At 50.1% G+C, this 16,757-nt stretch overlaps 1 protein-coding gene across 1 annotated transcript in view; it reads left to right on the top strand.

Moving 5' to 3' along the window:
• Positions 1–16,757, top strand: part of CR1 (complement C3b/C4b receptor 1 (Knops blood group)) — a 68,762-nt gene that overhangs the window by 15,059 nt on the left and 36,946 nt on the right. Inside the window, exons 15-30 of the mRNA XM_040535431.1 lie at positions 1,219–1,606; positions 1,846–2,034; positions 2,504–2,695; positions 3,435–3,534; positions 5,102–5,184; positions 5,673–5,867; positions 6,076–6,135; positions 6,259–6,387; positions 12,494–12,685; positions 13,316–13,507; positions 13,749–13,845; positions 14,003–14,097; positions 14,830–14,916; positions 15,480–15,506; positions 16,204–16,258; positions 16,451–16,521. Coding sequence (XP_040391365.1) covers positions 1,219–1,606; positions 1,846–2,034; positions 2,504–2,695; positions 3,435–3,534; positions 5,102–5,184; positions 5,673–5,867; positions 6,076–6,135; positions 6,259–6,387; positions 12,494–12,685; positions 13,316–13,507; positions 13,749–13,845; positions 14,003–14,097; positions 14,830–14,916; positions 15,480–15,506; positions 16,204–16,258; positions 16,451–16,521 — 2,152 coding nt within the window. The remainder of the gene's footprint in view (positions 1–1,218; positions 1,607–1,845; positions 2,035–2,503; positions 2,696–3,434; positions 3,535–5,101; positions 5,185–5,672; positions 5,868–6,075; positions 6,136–6,258; positions 6,388–12,493; positions 12,686–13,315; positions 13,508–13,748; positions 13,846–14,002; positions 14,098–14,829; positions 14,917–15,479; positions 15,507–16,203; positions 16,259–16,450; positions 16,522–16,757) is intronic.

Genomic DNA, 16,757 nt, shown 5'->3' with positions numbered 1-16,757 from the left:
CTAGCTAAGGGCAGTTATATTTAAGTGTGTTAGTGGAGGCTTGCAAAGCCTATTTGCTTATCCCTGGGTTTTAAAAGAGGCAACAGGTTCTGACACAGTGCTGCTCTTGGCAGATAGCTGGGTTGGTGTCGTCTTCCACATCCCTGTGTTTCCAAGCAAATGCTAAGAATAGATGTTGTAAGTTTAAGTGGAAAGAATCAGACAGCAATGATTTTTCTTATTCAATAAACGATAATCCTCTTACTGTGCCTGCGTGGTGAAGGAATCAGGCTTTCTGTTCAGGGGTATGATAAAAGCAGAGATGTAAGCGCGTGTTTTGTAATCCCTCACAGCAGCTGTAGGTCCGGCAGTGTTTTGCTGTGGCCAAGCAGTCCTTCTGGCCGAGAGCTGAGCCCTGGCAGCTGGGGCGGGCATGGGGCAGCAGCGGGGCTCAGCAGGAGCCGGGAGGTGCTCAGCTCCTGCCCAAGAGATTCATAGCGGTACGTCCTGGTGAGTCGCACACTTTTAATAGTTAACTAGCGTTGCTTTCAAGGTTACTAGTACCCAACACACAATGCCCAGGGATGGCATCTCCCACAGGATGCACAGAAGGGTGCCTCGATAATTCATCCGGTGCTTTACCAAGGTGGCGCAAGGGGACACAGTAACGGGAGGCAGAGCCCGGTGTCACCAGGAAAGCCATGCTGCACCCTGCGGTGCGACACCCTGCTCCCGGTGCTGCACCCTGCGGTGTGACACCTTGCTCCCACCCCTGGTGCTGCACCCTGCTCCTCCCACGCTCTGCACACCTCTGGCTGCAAACAAAGGTAAAGCGTCGCCACGGGCGGTGCTCGAAACACGTAAGCAGAAGTGAGCTGGGTGTTTCTAGCAATGTGCTGGAGTGCTCCTAACAGACGTCAGGGGATGTTTCAGAGTGTTAGTCAGTGCACAGATGTATCCGCTCACAGCCCTTCCTAATTACACAGTGCCTGACTCAGGCAGTTAGGAAAAAATATCAGATAATAAGATAATAGGAAAAAGGGTAACACTTTTATTTTGCATTTCGCTAACATGGAGGAGCTGTGCTGCGTTACCTGCCAGCAAATGACTAAGCAGGCATTTTTCTGCCTTAGTTACAGCTCAGGGGTGGAGGGCTTTTCTGCCCTGGTAGTGTTTGGTTTTGGTATATCTGTGCTAGTCAGGGCTCACTGCTAGTCTCAGGACAAAGAAAAGGTCTGAGTTACTCCCCCAACCCCCATGTGGGGCAGGAGGACCTGGAGGCTTTGCCCGGGCCCCCTGTGTGACTGCTGTTCGCCACCCCTGGCTGCACTCCTTGTCCCTGTGGGAGGGTTGAGCTCCATGTGTGTTCTGGACGGGTTTCCACTGCTCCACAGGCTTGGCTGCGTCTTCGCTGCTGCATCTCCTCTCAGCTTTCAGAAACAGCCTCTGGGAGCCAACAGTGCTCGGCAGAGGAGCACAGGAATCGCTGCGATAAAGCCTGGAGAACCAGGTCAGGGGAAGCACACTGGCACCTCGAGCTGCTGGGCTCCCACCATGCAGCAGGGATCCGGCTGCCCCACACTGCTCCTGGCCTTGATAGGGCTCCTGGGCACACCTGCAGCTCACGGTGAGTACGGGCACATGGGATGCACTGCGGGGAGCAGCGAGACCTGCCCAGCTCCCCCCTCATTGCTCGGGGGCTGGGGAGGGCGATGGCACCACCCCCAAGCCAAGGTGCTCCCAGGGATGCAGCCCAGCATGGTGCCTTTGCTCAGAGGGAAATCCAGAGCTGCCCTCCTGGGATGCTCGCTGGGGCTGGGGAATGGGGAGTGGGATCCTCACCCAAAGAGGTTTTCTCCTGCACAGGTGACTGTGGGCCCCCACCCCGTATGGCCCACTCCAAGCCGTCCGTGGCCGAGCAGCCCAGCAGCTTCCCGGTTGGATCCAGGGTCACCTACACGTGCCTCGAAGGCGCCATCAAAATCCCCGGGCGGGCGGACACGGTGCAGTGCCTGCCCGGGCCCCACTGGTCCCAGCTGCCAGAGCCCTGTGGCCGTAAATATCCCCTTCTCTGAAGCAGCACCGCTTCAGCTTTCTCTTGCTTAGTTAAAGCTTTCGTGCAGCTGCTCTGCAATGGCACCCTTAGGTGCAAAACCGCCTCCTTTAGCTGCTGCCAATGGGCGCGGGGTCTGCTCCTGCCGGTGATGGGGTAAGTGGGGCCGCAGCCCCTGGGGCCGCTGTTTGTGCTGACCCTGGGCTGGCAGAGGCTGGCTTCATGGGAGGCTGCAACGCACGGCTTCTGATCTACTGACGGCTTTGCCTGTGCAGAGTGCGCATCCTGAGCTGCACTTTGCTATGGATGCATTCAGTGGGGTTGCAGCTGGTAAGAGAGAAGGGACAATCTGTGATGAACACGCAGAGCTCTCCAAAAGCGCCGTAGCAGGAGCATTTCTGCAATTACAAGCTCTGATGTGCACGCCTCTTGCTGGCCAGCTCTCTCAGACCTGCTCTCCTTGATTGCCAGTGAGCTGCTCTACCCCGACAAGGTTACAGTTTGCTGCCCTGTCCAAGGTGGACGAGAGGATAAATTTCTTTCCTATTGGGTCCACTGTGAGCTACGTCTGCCACCCCGGCTACGAGAACATCTCGGAAAGCTCCCCCACCAGCACTTGTCTTGAAAATCTGACGTGGTCGGAGGTTGCTGCATTGTGCCGCAGTGAGTACCTCTGCCCCTGCCTGTGGGTGAGCAGCCCCCAGGGCTGGAGCCTGCAGGCCAGGTACCTGCTCCTTGCCTGTGTGCTGCAATACACCCCAACAGCCGCATGCTTAACTCAAAAGCAGGTGGATATTCCTTGACATTCATCTGTAACACCCTGGGAGTGTTTAGGAAAGGTTGGACGTGGTGCTTAGGGACATAGTTTAGCAGGTGACATTGGTGGTAGGGGGGTGGCTGGACCAGGTGATCTTGGAGGGCTTTTCCAACCTTAATGATTCTGTGATTCTATGATTTTAAGACTTAGCAGTGAGAGTATCAAGAGTGTTATTTATTTTCTCTTGGCATGAAAAGATCTGTTTTCATTTTCACATAATGTTCTCATCTGGACACAGTATATGCACAGAACAAACATCAATTTGCAGGGAGTATTTCTAGCCTTGAACCTCAGAATGTAGACAAAGCATATTTCCTGATGAAATCCATATCACATTAAGACAGACAATGTGGCAGCAACACATTTTTCACTTGCTACCAAAGCATCGAGATGGAAATCTCTCTGCAAATATTCCTTTCTGCCGTCCTGTGAAGTGTTTACAGGTGTCGGCTGTGAGCATGGAGCCCTTCTGGGGCTGCACAGCTCGGCTGTGTCTGAGAGAAAAGAAGCCCTTTGCTACCTCCAGGTGCAACCTTCTTGGTCTGCCCCCTGTTAGCCGCTCACTTTGGCCTTGCTCCCCTGCAGGGAAGTCCTGCGGGCAGCCGCCGGCGCTGCCCAGGGGCAGGACCCTCGCCCTGACGGACTTTCTGTTCGGTGCCAGAGCGAGAGTGGTCTGCGATGAAGGGTGAGTCCCGGGGGGCCCCGTGCTGATGCTGGGTTGCAGGCTCTGCTCTTACACATAAGATGTGTAACATCCTATAACATGCCCAGGGCTCGGGCAATGAACCTGCGGGTGCAGGCTGGGCGCTCTTTCGCAATATAACCCTGGTACAGCGCTGCTCCAAGCGAAGAGCTGAGTGCTTTTCCCTTCAATTTGAGCTTTGTGCTGGGAAGGAATGAGACACAGGTAGAGCACAGGGGTGGGGAGCTGAGTTTATGGCAGCCTTTTCCTTCAGGCATCATCTAGGGGAAATTCAACTGCCCTAGGCTATCTGTCCCAACAGGACTAGTTGTGGCATCAGTTCGTACCTACAGGCTTCAGAACAGGCTACTTGAAATATTTCAACTTAACATATTCATGACATATTGAATAAGAAGGGGTTATGTATGAATTTTAAAACTTATTGAATGCTCAGCTTGAAAACTTCAGTGAAGCACACTTTCCATTAGTCAGTGCTCTGAGTCATGCTTTCTGCCTGCTCCTAATCAGGGCACACATGCACTGTTTGCAGACTTGCAAAATTGAGCTCCCAAACCCCTGACTAGTATTCAGCTAGGGCTGGAAAAGCTAGGGCTTTCCTCCCTAGCAAGAGCTTGCTGGCATCGCTGGGCTTGTTCTGTCCTTCTGTGCAGCTGTTTCAATTACACTAGGGCTTTTTTCTCCAAATACTCCCCTAGAGTGGACTTCAGGGAAATGACAGCACGTTCCACCCTTCTGTGGTTCAGCTCATCTTTGAAAATACCCATCAGGGTGGAGGGATAATGTTATCCCTTGAAGCACTATCAGATGTTATCACTTGCATCCAAATGATGGATTACATCCTCCCATTCTGAAAATTCAGAGATCTGGGAAGGTGTCGGTGTTTTCAGGAAAAGATGTCTAACTTCCAGCAAGCAAATCCAGAAGCCACTGCAGTGAAATGCAGATTCGTATTGCTCCCCACCTGTCCCCGCTGTGTGCAGCGGATGTGTTTGAATATTTGCAGAGATGAGCTGAGCAGGTTTTGCTTTTCTGGCAACACTCTAGCAAAACAGCTGCAGCCTTAGAACCCCAAAGCAATGTGCAAGTGAGGAGGTGGCACCACCGGTGGTGAGGATTTCAGCAGATCCAGCTACCCTTGGTAACAGCTCTGCCATAAGCTGAGCAGCAAGCAGGGGCCGAGCAGGCTTCAGGCTTCCCTGGTCTAACAAATCTGAGCCCAGTGCATCTGACTGGGGATCCACACCTGCCCACAGCCCTGCCTGACCTTCCCTGTGCTCACCTCGGGACGCTGGCTGTGGCTTCTCCCTTCCTTGCACTGGGAGGAGCGCTCTGCACTGAGTCAAAGGAGAGAGGCACCGAAAACCAGATTAACAAGGATCCTAGCAGAGAGCAAGGTGAAGGAGCTCTGCCATTACCCAGCTCGTATTTGCACATCTGCTTGCTTTAAAGCTGCCCTTTCTCCACTCCTGATCACACTGGTACTGAGGGGAAAATGTTCTCAGTTTCTGGGTAGTTACAGAAATTTCTCTCTTGTTGTGTTTTCACTTAGGTACAAACTAAATGGGAGGAATTTCATCCAATGTTGGCTGAAAGGAGATGACGTTGAGTGGAGTAAACTTCCAACCTGTGAATGTAAGACTGATGCGATATTACTTCAGTAGATCCTGCATGCTGAGGTCTAGTACAAGCCTGCCTTCACGGAGGGTTTGTTTGTCTTTATATTATGTGGCAGATCTGTCACCCACACTGCAGCTGAGATATATCCATTTTGCTGCTGACACTGCATTTCAGCAGTTTTGTTCCCACAAAATCAAAATATTTTCTCATGAGCTACGATTAGCAGTGAGGGTGATGGGATGAGATTTCTAGGGCTCTAGCCCATGACAAGCTGCCTGTTTATTTCTGTGACACGGGAAGAGAGAGGGAGAAGGAACTGGCAGGAGAAACACTTCAGAAACAAAAGAGATGATCAGAACAGAAGGTAGTGCTAGTGACCCATCTTCACTTGTCCAAAAGGCTTATTCTCTTCAAAAATCTTAGGTGAACTCTTAAGAAACATTTTGCATTTTCATCGTTACTGAGGCTTTTAGCAATACTCATGTCGACCTTCTTTCATGCAGTAATTACCTGCTCTTCACCTCCTCCAATTAGCAATGGTAAGCACAATGGTGAAGGTGTAGAAAAACTTGCTTACAACTCAACAGTGACTTACAGCTGTGACCCTGGCTTCCAACTCATTGGAAAAGCGAGCATCCACTGTACAAGTACAGACAAAACAAATGGAGTCTGGAGTGGAGCAGCGCCTAAATGTAAAGGTGACTTTCCCTGGAGTTTAGGACTTGTAATATGAGTTCAGTATTTAGTATGCACCAGCTAAACATACTGTGATTGCTTAGTATAAGATGTGTCAAGTGGGAGTCGTACTGCAATTTGAAAAAGAAAAAATGCAATGCTGCTAAGTGAGTAGGGAGTGAACTGCCTGAAATGGAGAGCTTTTACCAATACTTATTCTTTTTACTACAGAGAAAAGCAAATTTGTCAAACTTGGAGCAAAAGAAGTGGAAAGGAGCACTCCTCCCCAAAGTGAGTTGAAATGACTCTGCATTGAATTAAGCCCCACATTTCCAGACGTAACTTGTCCCTTTATGATCTTTCTATGAAAAAGCCATTCAAGGAGTTTCATACTGTGATCTTCATTCTTTTCAGATTTCAAGGGAAATGGCATCCAAACAGATAAAAGGGTTTTCACAAAGGAAATGAAAATCACCCTTTATAAAGAGTTGCTCCAAAGCAGCAACTCCTTCTCCCATTCTTCTTCCTTCTCCAGGCCACGAGGTGAGTCCAGCACATCTCCTGAGACTCGTCAGGAGTTCGGGGGAGCTCATTCATAGGGCTCAGGGTTTATTTCCAATTCCGTGTCTGGAGCTTTCACTCTTTCCTATGTTTCTCTTCCGTGGTAGGGAGCTGTGCTACCTCAGCATTCAGATTTGTTGTGCCTTTTTACAAAACCCAAAGCTACTACTCTCCTGGAACCAGCCGAGGACCTCTGTGTCCTCCAAAGTACATGGGGATCTCTGGCATTCTCCCCCAAGCTGGCTGCTTTGAAAGTGTAAAGTGGTCTAAAGTTGCAGCACTTTGTGGAAGTGAGTGTTTTATTTGTCATCTTGTTGTCTTCTTTAAGTTTTCTTTGGGTAATTTGTAGTTTTACTGGTTGGGCACCAGGTTCAAAGTTCGGGTTTGAGTGCACTGACCTTCTTCTCTTAAAGAAGCTTTGTTTTGTTTGCGATGTATTCTCATGTGTCTGTTGTTTCCTTGCCCTGCTGTTGTTAGAGATTTTGCTCGACCCGTTTTTTGTCATATTGAAAACCAGCAGTGCTATACCGTGTAGCCTTAGGAGAGCTGGGTTTTCTGTCCCCGTCAGGGCCGCATGAGGCAGCCAGCTAACGCTTACCTTGTTCCACGCCAGCACGGTCGTGGGCAGCCAGGAGAACCCGGACGTGGCAGAAGTGCTGCTACCACAGATTTCCCATTCGTTGCAAAGGAGTGTTTTACCTGTAAAAAGGGTGAGTGTCGGCTGTGTTGGAAGCAGTGTCAGGGTGGGAGCCGTGAGCATAGAACTGGGAATGACACAGACATACTGCCCACTGGAAGGTTTCCTGCACAGCCGGAGATGCGATGAGAAGCCTTTCTCGGGTGTGAACTTGGACCGTCCTTGAGCCGTGTCTCTGGGGTCACAAAAGCAAAATCTGTCCCCCATTGTGGGGATTTTGTGCATGGCCCCACGCACGCTGGGGCTGCTACAGGAACGTGGCGAGGCGGTCGGAGAAGCCTGGGTGTGGAAATGCCCCTGTGCCAGCACAGCATGGCCAGGAGGGATCTGCCCCTTGCTGTGTCATTTCCCAAAGGTGTTTGGTTTTTTTTCCACACAGTGCTGCTCCATCCTTTTAGCATCACCAGGCTGGTGTCTAGCTTTGACCAAAAACTCGGTGTATTTGCCTAGACTGCTAAACAGGGAGTCAGAGAAGCCGACCTACCAGGCTATCGCGGGGAACTGGGCTGCATGGCTGGGCGCTCGCAGATGTATGTGCAGAAATGAAATTGCAGTGGTATCAGTGCATGGACAGGGCTCCAAAGAAGGGCTTCAGAGCCCTTAACAGAGAGGAAGTATGGGGGCACTGGGCCCTTGGTAGTAACAAACAAAGGCTGAAAGCATCCTAAATAATGCAACAAGGAAGGAAAGGGGCAAACTTTGTCCTGTTTATTTCCTAAAAATGTCTACATTGCTCTATCATATGCCTTCAGAGGGAAGAGAGATCTAAAAACCTCTTCCTGTTGGTTTTCCTTTTTTTCTACTGTTTTGTCATTCTTGGCACTTCTACAGGAGATTGTGTAAAAGCAGCAGCTTGGCATACGCTCTAAAACTGGCTGCAGTGTGGGAAACACTGCTTTGCATTGTGCTTCAGGAACTCGGCCCTCCCGCCCCAAAATAGGAGCCCTATGGAGTCAGCCTGTCGGTGCCAGCAGGCAGGAGCAAGTGGTGAGACAGGGAAAGTGGCACACAGCCTGCGAACAGCTTCTGATGTTTGAGGGAGGGAATAGCTTGGGCCTTTCCAAAGGTGGCTTCGGTGTTCTTTAATGTTCTGGGCGAGAATCGCCAGGCAGAAAGCTCAACTCTCCTTGCACCTCCAGCCAGGCCAGCCTTCATGTGAGCGTTTCCTTCCCTCAGGCTGCGCACATGGCCCATGGGAAGCACGATGGCATGAGCACAGAAAGATTAACCTGCAGCTTTGGAGCACTTTGTGGGATGTGGCTTCTCTCCTTCGGTGACACCGTGACAAAGGGACTCCCAGGGAAGAAATCCCCTGCCAGGAGGCGTTTGCACCTTATTTGCATGGTTGCAAAGACAACTTTCTCATGCTGCTCTTCCTGATGCCTCACTGCAGACATAAACCGCAGGCAGTTCAGTGGGATCCCACTATCTAAATATATTGTTTTTGTTTCGAAAGAAAATAACCCTGTTAAGTGCAAGCCATGCAAACCCTTCACCATGTTCTTAGAGTGCCTGCTGCAGTGGTTGTACTCATTCGGACTCTTTCACTTTGGTTTAAAACAAAGAATAAGCTATTTCAGACATGTCCTAGGTACGCGTACAAAACGTGTTTTTCTAAATTGTGATATGTTTTAACGTTCCAAGAAACTGAATGAAAATTGCTTGTACAACAGTTGGTCAATTCCCATAGCTGCTTTTCCCATCTGAGTTTTTCTCTTTTGCTAGTTTCCTTCTAATATCACAACTCCAGTTAGGGATCCCTTCTGATCTGACCAGATGTTGCTCAGGCTCGGGGCGAGGCTGTGTTATTTTCCAAAACCCTTCAAGCTTTCTGCAGAATTTTGCTCACAGTTCCGCAGTGTCACAACTGGTTACAGTACGAGTTTCCACAACCGCATATTTCCTTTCTCACTAGCAGCACAGCCCTGCTGCCAGAGCAATCACCATAAACACAGAAACACCCGAGATAGGTTGTAAAGGAGACCCAAACATCTCTGCTGGGCTGAGTTGCTGCCTTAACTCCCAGGATTTTGTGGCTGTAGCAGTGGTTCTGCTGCAGATACGCCCCTGCTAGCTGTCAGCAGGGTTCTGCCGAAACAGAAATCCTGACCTCCTTGTCCTACAAAGCTGTGTGCTCATTTCTGTTAGGAAATCTTGACTCATTAAACTGAATGTTGATCTTTAGATCTTCAGTACTGTTAGCGCTTTCTTTAGCAAGAGCCTTTTTGTCTCAAACATAAATATTGGTTCTTTGCTGCTGGTATTTCTCTTAGGACTACATGTAAGGCAATAGCCACAAAGGGTGTGCAGCTCAGCACTGCTGCAGGCTCAGCAGGTTGGCTGTGTAGGGATGCATACAGCTGTTAAATGTGCTCTCAAGTGTTGTCATACTGCAACAAAGACACCAGAATTGTCAGTTTTATGTTGTTAGTTGACTATTATCTTCAGTCTATACAGTACATTAGTTGCCTTATATTTAGGTGGCTTCCTGAGTCTTTATTTACAGTTAATAATAAACGGCAATTGTTTCCAAAGGATCGCCTGTGAATTCAACTGCCTCCTGCTCCTTTTCTACATCCTATGCTCTATTTAGGAAGGTATTGGCTTTTAGGGGTATCAACAATGTGACTTTATTCAGGTTTGCTGTTAAATTGGTTCCTTATAAGCACTCTTCCATATTTATTTTCTAAATGACCTCTCATGCAAGTTTAGTTTAAAAAAAAAAAAAAAGAAAGAAAAACACTCCATGCAGTAGCACTTGGGGATATGAGCACTTCCAGCAGGTGGTCTGAAAAAGAAAGGTGAGCGGTCTGGAGGGATGTGCACCTGTCTGAACCCCACCTGCCAGCCCCAGACCTGAGCCCTGTGGGGCTCCAGAGAGCCGTGGCGAGGAGCCCGGCTACCCTGGCCCTGGGGGAGCAGGGGCAGAGGGGATGCTGATGTGGGAGGCCAGGAGTGGTGCTTGCAGTCCCACACATGCTTTTGCTGGCTGGTTCTGCTGGAAGCCTCGTGTCGTTCCAGCCAGAGCCTGGTCGTGCTTCAGCCTCCGACAGCATCGATGCGTGGCGCAGCAGCAGCCGTGCTCACCATTGAGTGCTTTCACTTCGGCCTTTGCCATCTGCTTGGCCTGATTTCTGTCCTATGGGGAGGGGATGTCAGAGCAAGATAAAGCAAGCTGGCTGCAGCTGAGCAGAGGTCGTTCTGCTATCGCAGGGCTCAGCTGCCATCTGTGTGTGCGCCTGGGGCAGCTCCTGCCTGGGAGATTCCGATGCTCGGCCAGGCGCCGTGGCTGCACGAGGCAGAGCTGCAGAGGGACAGGGCTGGTGTGAGCCTGGTCTCAGCAGGGACAGGCTCCTCCTGCTTCTGCTGGACGCGGGCATGGCCTCAGGTAGGAACACAGCTGGTTCAAGGGGTTGATCTGAACTCTGTGAGCAAGGGGCATTTTTCTGAGTCAAAACTGCAGTGGTTTGTGCTTCTGATGTGTGCGTGAGCCAGGCTGCTCCCCGGGGAGTCTGTCTGAGATAGCAACTCTTTGCCAAATACTTCTTAACACTTTATCTTGCACTGAGGTCACTGCTGTAATCTGTTATGAGAGAATTCCCAGCATTTAAAGCATTTTTTCCTGTTGGCAACACCCTTTTACATTTTACACCCACCGTTCCCATTCACACCGCAGGTGACCAGTGGCCAAGTCATCTCCATATAATGTCAACACACTCACAAGCATGTATTGCAAAGGCACCTGCAATTCGGCTGCTTGACTCCTCCCTTAAGAAAACACCTCTTGGCCTCATCGCAAATGCCTTTGACGGAGCTTAAATTGCATTGAGAAGAGTAATAAAGTGAAAAAGAAAGAAAAGATAATGAAAGATAACCAAGATGCTCAGTGAAAACACTACTGCTTCCTGGATGAGAAGGGCAGAGAGAGGCAGGAAGGTGCTGGCTGCCCTGCCCTGGGCTGGGTGACACCGGCCCCTCTCTGGCAGCGCTGCCAGCAGCTGGGGACAGGCAGCAAAGAGCTCCGTGCACATTGCCATCCGCTTTTCCCTCAAGCCCTGCAGGCAGGGCCTGGGCAGGAGTCCCAAAGCAGCTCCACTTTCACTCCCCACACCGAGCCGGGGCAAACAGCTCCCATCCCTGGCAGTGCCTCACGTGAAGGGGCTTGTGTTTAACTGGGAGAGTTGCAGTGGGAATGCTGGCATCCCTGCTCTGCTGGTTTTTTTGCATAGGCATTAATTGAAGCGGCCCAATTAGTGACTTCCAGTGTGGGTGATTTACAGCCCTCTGGTCCCCCGTGCACCCCTCGGGCTGGAGGAAAGCCCCCTCTCCTTGCATGGATGTCTTCACGGAGGTCTCTCCCCAGGGACAGGCGGGTGCCCTTCTGAAGGGGGTGCAGGGATGCTGGCAGGGGCAGGTGCCACCACTGCACTGCTCCATGCTCCCGGCAGCAGCCTTGGGCTGAAGACTGCTAGCAAGGGCTGGGGGCACCCACTGGGGGTAGGGACATCAGATCCTGCCCTGTCCCTCCTGGCTCCGGGGCACGCTGCAGGCTCCCAACTGACAAAGCCCGCAGGCTGCACTTTTTTTTTTTTTTTTTCCTTGGTTGGTTGGTTTGGTTTGGTTTGGTTTGGTTTTGTGTGTGTATGTTATTTTTTCTCCCCATTGGGGAGGCGATAGCTGCGGGAAGAGCTGTGCCCTTACTGGAAGGTGCACAGGGGCTGACGTGGGGGCTCCTGGTGCTGAGGGAGCCTCGCGGCGGGGGGGGAACCCATTTAGCTTCCAGGCGAGCAAACCGCACCCGGGCGTCCACCCACCCCCCTCCCCCGCCTGCCCACGCGTGGCGGTGGGCGAGCGCTGCCCGCCCCGGGGCGGTCCCGGCCCCCCCGGGGCGGAGGCGAGGAGCCCCCAGCAGCACCCCGGGGCCGGGAGGGGCCGGAGCCGGGCGCCCCTCGGCAGCGATGGGCTCCGGGCGGTGCTGCTCGCTGCTGGTGGTGCTGGTGGTGCTGGTGCCTGCGGCCCGCGGTGAGCTCTGGCTTGGGGAGGGCGGGGGGGGGCATGCCAGGGGTGTCTGAGTGTCTGTCTGTACCTGGGGTTTTGTGTCTGTGTGTCTGTCTGTGTGTACCAGTGTGTCTGCGTCTGTATGTCTGTGTCTGACTGTAGCTGTGTGTCTGTACCCATGTCTGTCTGCCTGTACCCTTATCTGCCTGTAACCGTGTCGACCTGTCTGTACCCGTGTCTGTCTGTGTCTGTCCGTGTCCCTGTGCCTGTACCCGTCTGTGCGTCTGTACCTGTAGCTGTATGTCTGCCCGTTGTGTTTGCCTTTGCGCTGTGCCCTGCCAGGTTGCTAACGAAGGCAGCAGGACCCTCCTGAATCACTTCGTTTTGTTGCAGGGGACTGCGGGCCGTTGCCCCAGCTACCCGGGGCAGAGCCTCCAGAGGACTCCAAAGATAACCAAAGCTTCCCCATCGGCTCCAAAATAACATACCGGTGCGTTCAAGGCTTTGCTAAGCTCCCCTTGAAGTCAGACACAATACAGTGCCTGGAGAACGCCCTCTGGTCCGTCCTCCCGGAGTTTTGCAATCGTAAGTAGTGCACTTTCTCTGAAGTTGCTCGGAGATGCGGGCTGCTTGCGAAAGCATTTGCTGCTTTAGCAATTGCTGTTCGGGGGGCTTCCTCATCAGGGGTGAGGCATGAGCAAGTTGTTTGTCAGAGAACCTTTCACTGTCCCTTCTTCCTGACGTGGCTGAGTCCCTTGGAGCCGCGTGCTGGTGCCTGTGTGTTAATAAAACCCGATACATTCCTTGGGGAAGCGCAGCAGCGAGGCAAAGAACAGCAGAGGGGCACTGGCACAGCTTGGGGCTGAATTTGAAGGACCCAGGAGTTAGCTACATGGGAAGGTTTCGCTTGGGAAATTTGCAGACCTCTCCAGAGAGAGCTGGCTGCACCTCCCACATCACACACTTGGGCTGTGGAAGTGGCCAGGCAGATAGCGCTCACCTCGGGAGCAGTTCTAGGAGGGCAACGTTTAACATCAGAAATCCCTTCTATTAAAAGTATAGAAATTATAAATCATCTTATTAAAAATATTTATAGTATTAGTATTGTGAGGGAGGCTTGTGTATTACGACTTGTATTTATGGTTATACATATCTGAGTGCAAAATACTGTTTTGCTCTGGAACTGTACATTTCAATTGTCCTTGTTATCACTAGGTAGCTGTTACAGCCCACCTCGTGTGAGTTTCGCAAGAGTATCACAGGAAGATGAATTCAAGAATTTTTATGCTGTTGGTATCACGGTGAACTACGTTTGTAACCCAGGCTATGAGAATAGCACTGACGAGCTTCCTACCAGCACTTGTCATGAAAATTTAACGTGGTCAGAGGTTCCCAAGTTATGTCAAAGTGAGTGTCCCTGCATCGGTTCATTTTTCTCCAGCATCCTACAGCCACATCCTTAGCACTGCGTTTGGAGTTCCATCTCGGATTTGTATTCTAGAATGTTGTTTTTTTTCAATGATGTTTAGCATGAAATATCATCAGATGCCCAGTTTGACATTGCCATACTGTTGTGAAAAGCATGTCAGTGGTTGGCTTGTTTGTTTTCCTGGCCTTGTAGCTTCCTAAGGACAATCTTCTTTTTTAGGGAAATCTTGTGGTACTCCAGAAAATCCAGAACATGGTACAGTTGTTACAACAGATCACCTGTTCGGCACAAAGGCAGATGTTATTTGTGACGATGGGTGAGTGGAAGCAGGCTGCCGTGCTGCCTGGCCAGGGCCCTGGCATGTGGCACGGGACATGGGACTCTGCCTGTCGAGTCCGTGGCACCCCTCTGGAGTGACAAGTTCTTGGCTGGTGACAGCAGACTGAGCTGGGGATGTGCCTTTTGCACCTTAGGTACATGCTAACAGTGGGACCAGCTTTCATCCGGTGTTACCTAGAGGGAGATGGAGTTGCCTGGACTCAGCTTCCAACTTGTCAGCGTATCCAGGGTAAGTGAGCTTATCCAGGGCTTGACTGGAAACACCAAATAGTCCTATTAAAAACCACTGAACTCTGTGTTGATTGTAGCGAATTAAGTCAGGTGAATACATACGGAAAGTAGACACCTGGAGTAAAAATGTAGGGCATACCTAAACAGCATTGGTGGTGCCTCCTGCAGGGCACTTCCCAAGTGCAGGGGTGAGCACTGCTGGAGGATGCTCCTCCTGCTCTCCAGCGGTTCTCCTGGCTCTGCACTTAGTCCAAATTCCCATCTCTCAGACCAGGGAGACCACTGTCTGGACAGGAACTCCCTTAGGGTTTGCTTCCAGCAGAGCAACATGTGCGTAGGGCATTGTGAGGTGCCGAGCTCCACTGAAGAGCAACGTGAGTGCAGTCGTGCAGGGTTTTGTATTTTCCCTTCACGAGAAACAGAACTACAATACACAGTGTTTGTAGTGTATCAGTAACTGAAAAGCTGATGGATAGATGGATTTATTTTTAATGATTAACAAAAAATGAGCAATAAAACAGAGAGGAATGGGGACTCCCCTCTGTCGGTGACTTGCAGCATCACCGAGGGGTTCCCGCGTGCCTCTTGTGCAGCTCTCGCTGCCGGAGCCACCGGTGTGCTGATCAGAGGCCACCTGCCCATGCTACGTTTACACCTCGCTGAAGTCTTACATACATTTTATATAAATGGAATATTATGTAAAATAAAATTGTGACTGTTTCTCCTTTAGCTTCGTCCTCTACTGTTGGCACTACAGCAGTGACAGACGCAACCAAACCGTTGGAAGAGAAGACACCAGAGTATCGCTACATCCTACGTAAGAGCTCAGGAAAGGCTTCCTGCCTTGTGGCCCCTGTAGTTGCTCAAATCGCACCCGCGATGGGCAGCCCTGACTCCACGCACTGTTGGTTTTCTGCTCTCATTGTGTCTTCCTCAATCCTTTTGGCGGGCCCATCCCCCAGTTTCTGAGGGGTTTGCACAGGTTAGCTTGGTGGCCTGATCTCCTTTTCTCTGCGCTCCCCAGCTGACCTGATACAGGGCGGGGTTTTGGTGCTTGAATCTCCCTCTGTGCATCCGAGCATCTCAGCAGAAACCGCTGATGTTACCTTGGCTGTGTTTGGATGTTGCTGGGGGGGGAACAGCTTGGAGCAACGGACCTCAGCTCTGTCAGTGGGAAAAGATGGGATGAGGGGCTCAAGAAGCGCATCACAACGTGTTTAGTAATTGACGATGATTGCTTTAGATTGCTTCTCAGCAGTGCTATGGTTAGCTGGATTTGAATAACACTGTTGTGCAAGCGTAGATCGAGTTTTCCTCTTTGTTTATCAGCATCATTGGTTTCAATTTTTTTAATACCAGTTTCATTATTTTCTTCTCCAGCACTTGTCATCATCCCTTGCATCATTGGTGAGTAATTTACAATTGAAAATATACTTTCCTAATGCAAAGCTGTTATTTACTGCTAAACATCTGGAGGCAGTGCTGTTGGCCTCTTCATTTGAAAACTCCTCATGCTGAGTGTCTCCGGACAGGATTCCTGGGTTTCCCTGCTGTTGGATAATGCAGCAGCACCACAAGCATTATGGATGAATTGTCTTTGTCTTGGTAGAAAACATTACGTTAATTGAGGATGAAATGAAAGAAGCCAAAGAGGCTGATGTAAGAAGCCAACCAAAAAATGTACATCCTGGCACTCCTTAATTGATGAAATTGGTTTAAAAGGCTTTGGCAGACTTTGAAATATAAGAGATTAATGAAACTTGGAACATCCATGCTGCAAAAGAGATTGAGTACTAAAAACGGTATGTCTAAAACACAAAATAAACAGCAGGCTGTCTATAAAAGTACCAGATACATGAGGATCATACTTTTGAGAAAGGTCAGCATGGTGCTACACTTGGTGGTTTCTGGGCTCATTTTTCAGAACACATGAGGGATTTTGCATTGTTCTGGCTGAGAAAGAGCCTCTAGGTGGGGACAGGCTGCCACAGAGCAGTGAATTTTGCTGTCAGTCTCTTACCAAACTGCTGTATTTCACTTACGTTACATACCAAATTTGCTGTTCATTTTTTCTTTTTGCCTGTTTGTTTGCTTGCTTCCCAAGGAGTTGCTGTAATTCTAATCTGGACCATCAAGAAGTGTGGTGTAAAGCAAAAAGGGTAAGTGAGCCGAGCTGCTGCTCAGCATTCCTTGGCCATCGTTGGCTTTTTCCTAACTGGGTGCTTCCTTTTAAGCTCTGAGTGATGGTAATAACATTCGATATATATTTGTGTGGCTTAGTACTATTATTTCTGTGTTGTTAAATTGTTGCTTATTCCATAGATTATCTTCCTTCTTTTCCATGTCTTCAGGACATATAAGCCAAATCCTACAAATGCAGGAGATGAAGAACAGGGACCATCCTGCCAGGAGTGTAAAACTGGTCCGTGAGAAGGGACAGTTCCTGCTAGCTCCTGACACCGTCAGTGATGAAGTTTTGCGTGCAGTAAGGCAATATGAAATCAAGTTTCTTACTTCATAATCAAGAATTACTATGTGAAGCAGCAGGAGAATCAAATCTACTTCGAATTCAACTCCCTGTCATTTTAGTGCCTACATGTTTTTTTTAGTACCGAAACCATTTTTGCAGTTCTTAAAGTGAGGCTTTTAACATTCAAT

This window comes from Cygnus olor, chromosome 24, assembly GCF_009769625.2.
Source record: "Cygnus olor isolate bCygOlo1 chromosome 24, bCygOlo1.pri.v2, whole genome shotgun sequence".
In the NCBI taxonomy this organism is placed as follows: domain Eukaryota; kingdom Metazoa; phylum Chordata; class Aves; order Anseriformes; family Anatidae; genus Cygnus; species Cygnus olor.
The sequence above is the reverse complement of the archived record's forward strand: the minus strand, read 5'-3'. Positions and strand labels throughout refer to the sequence as shown.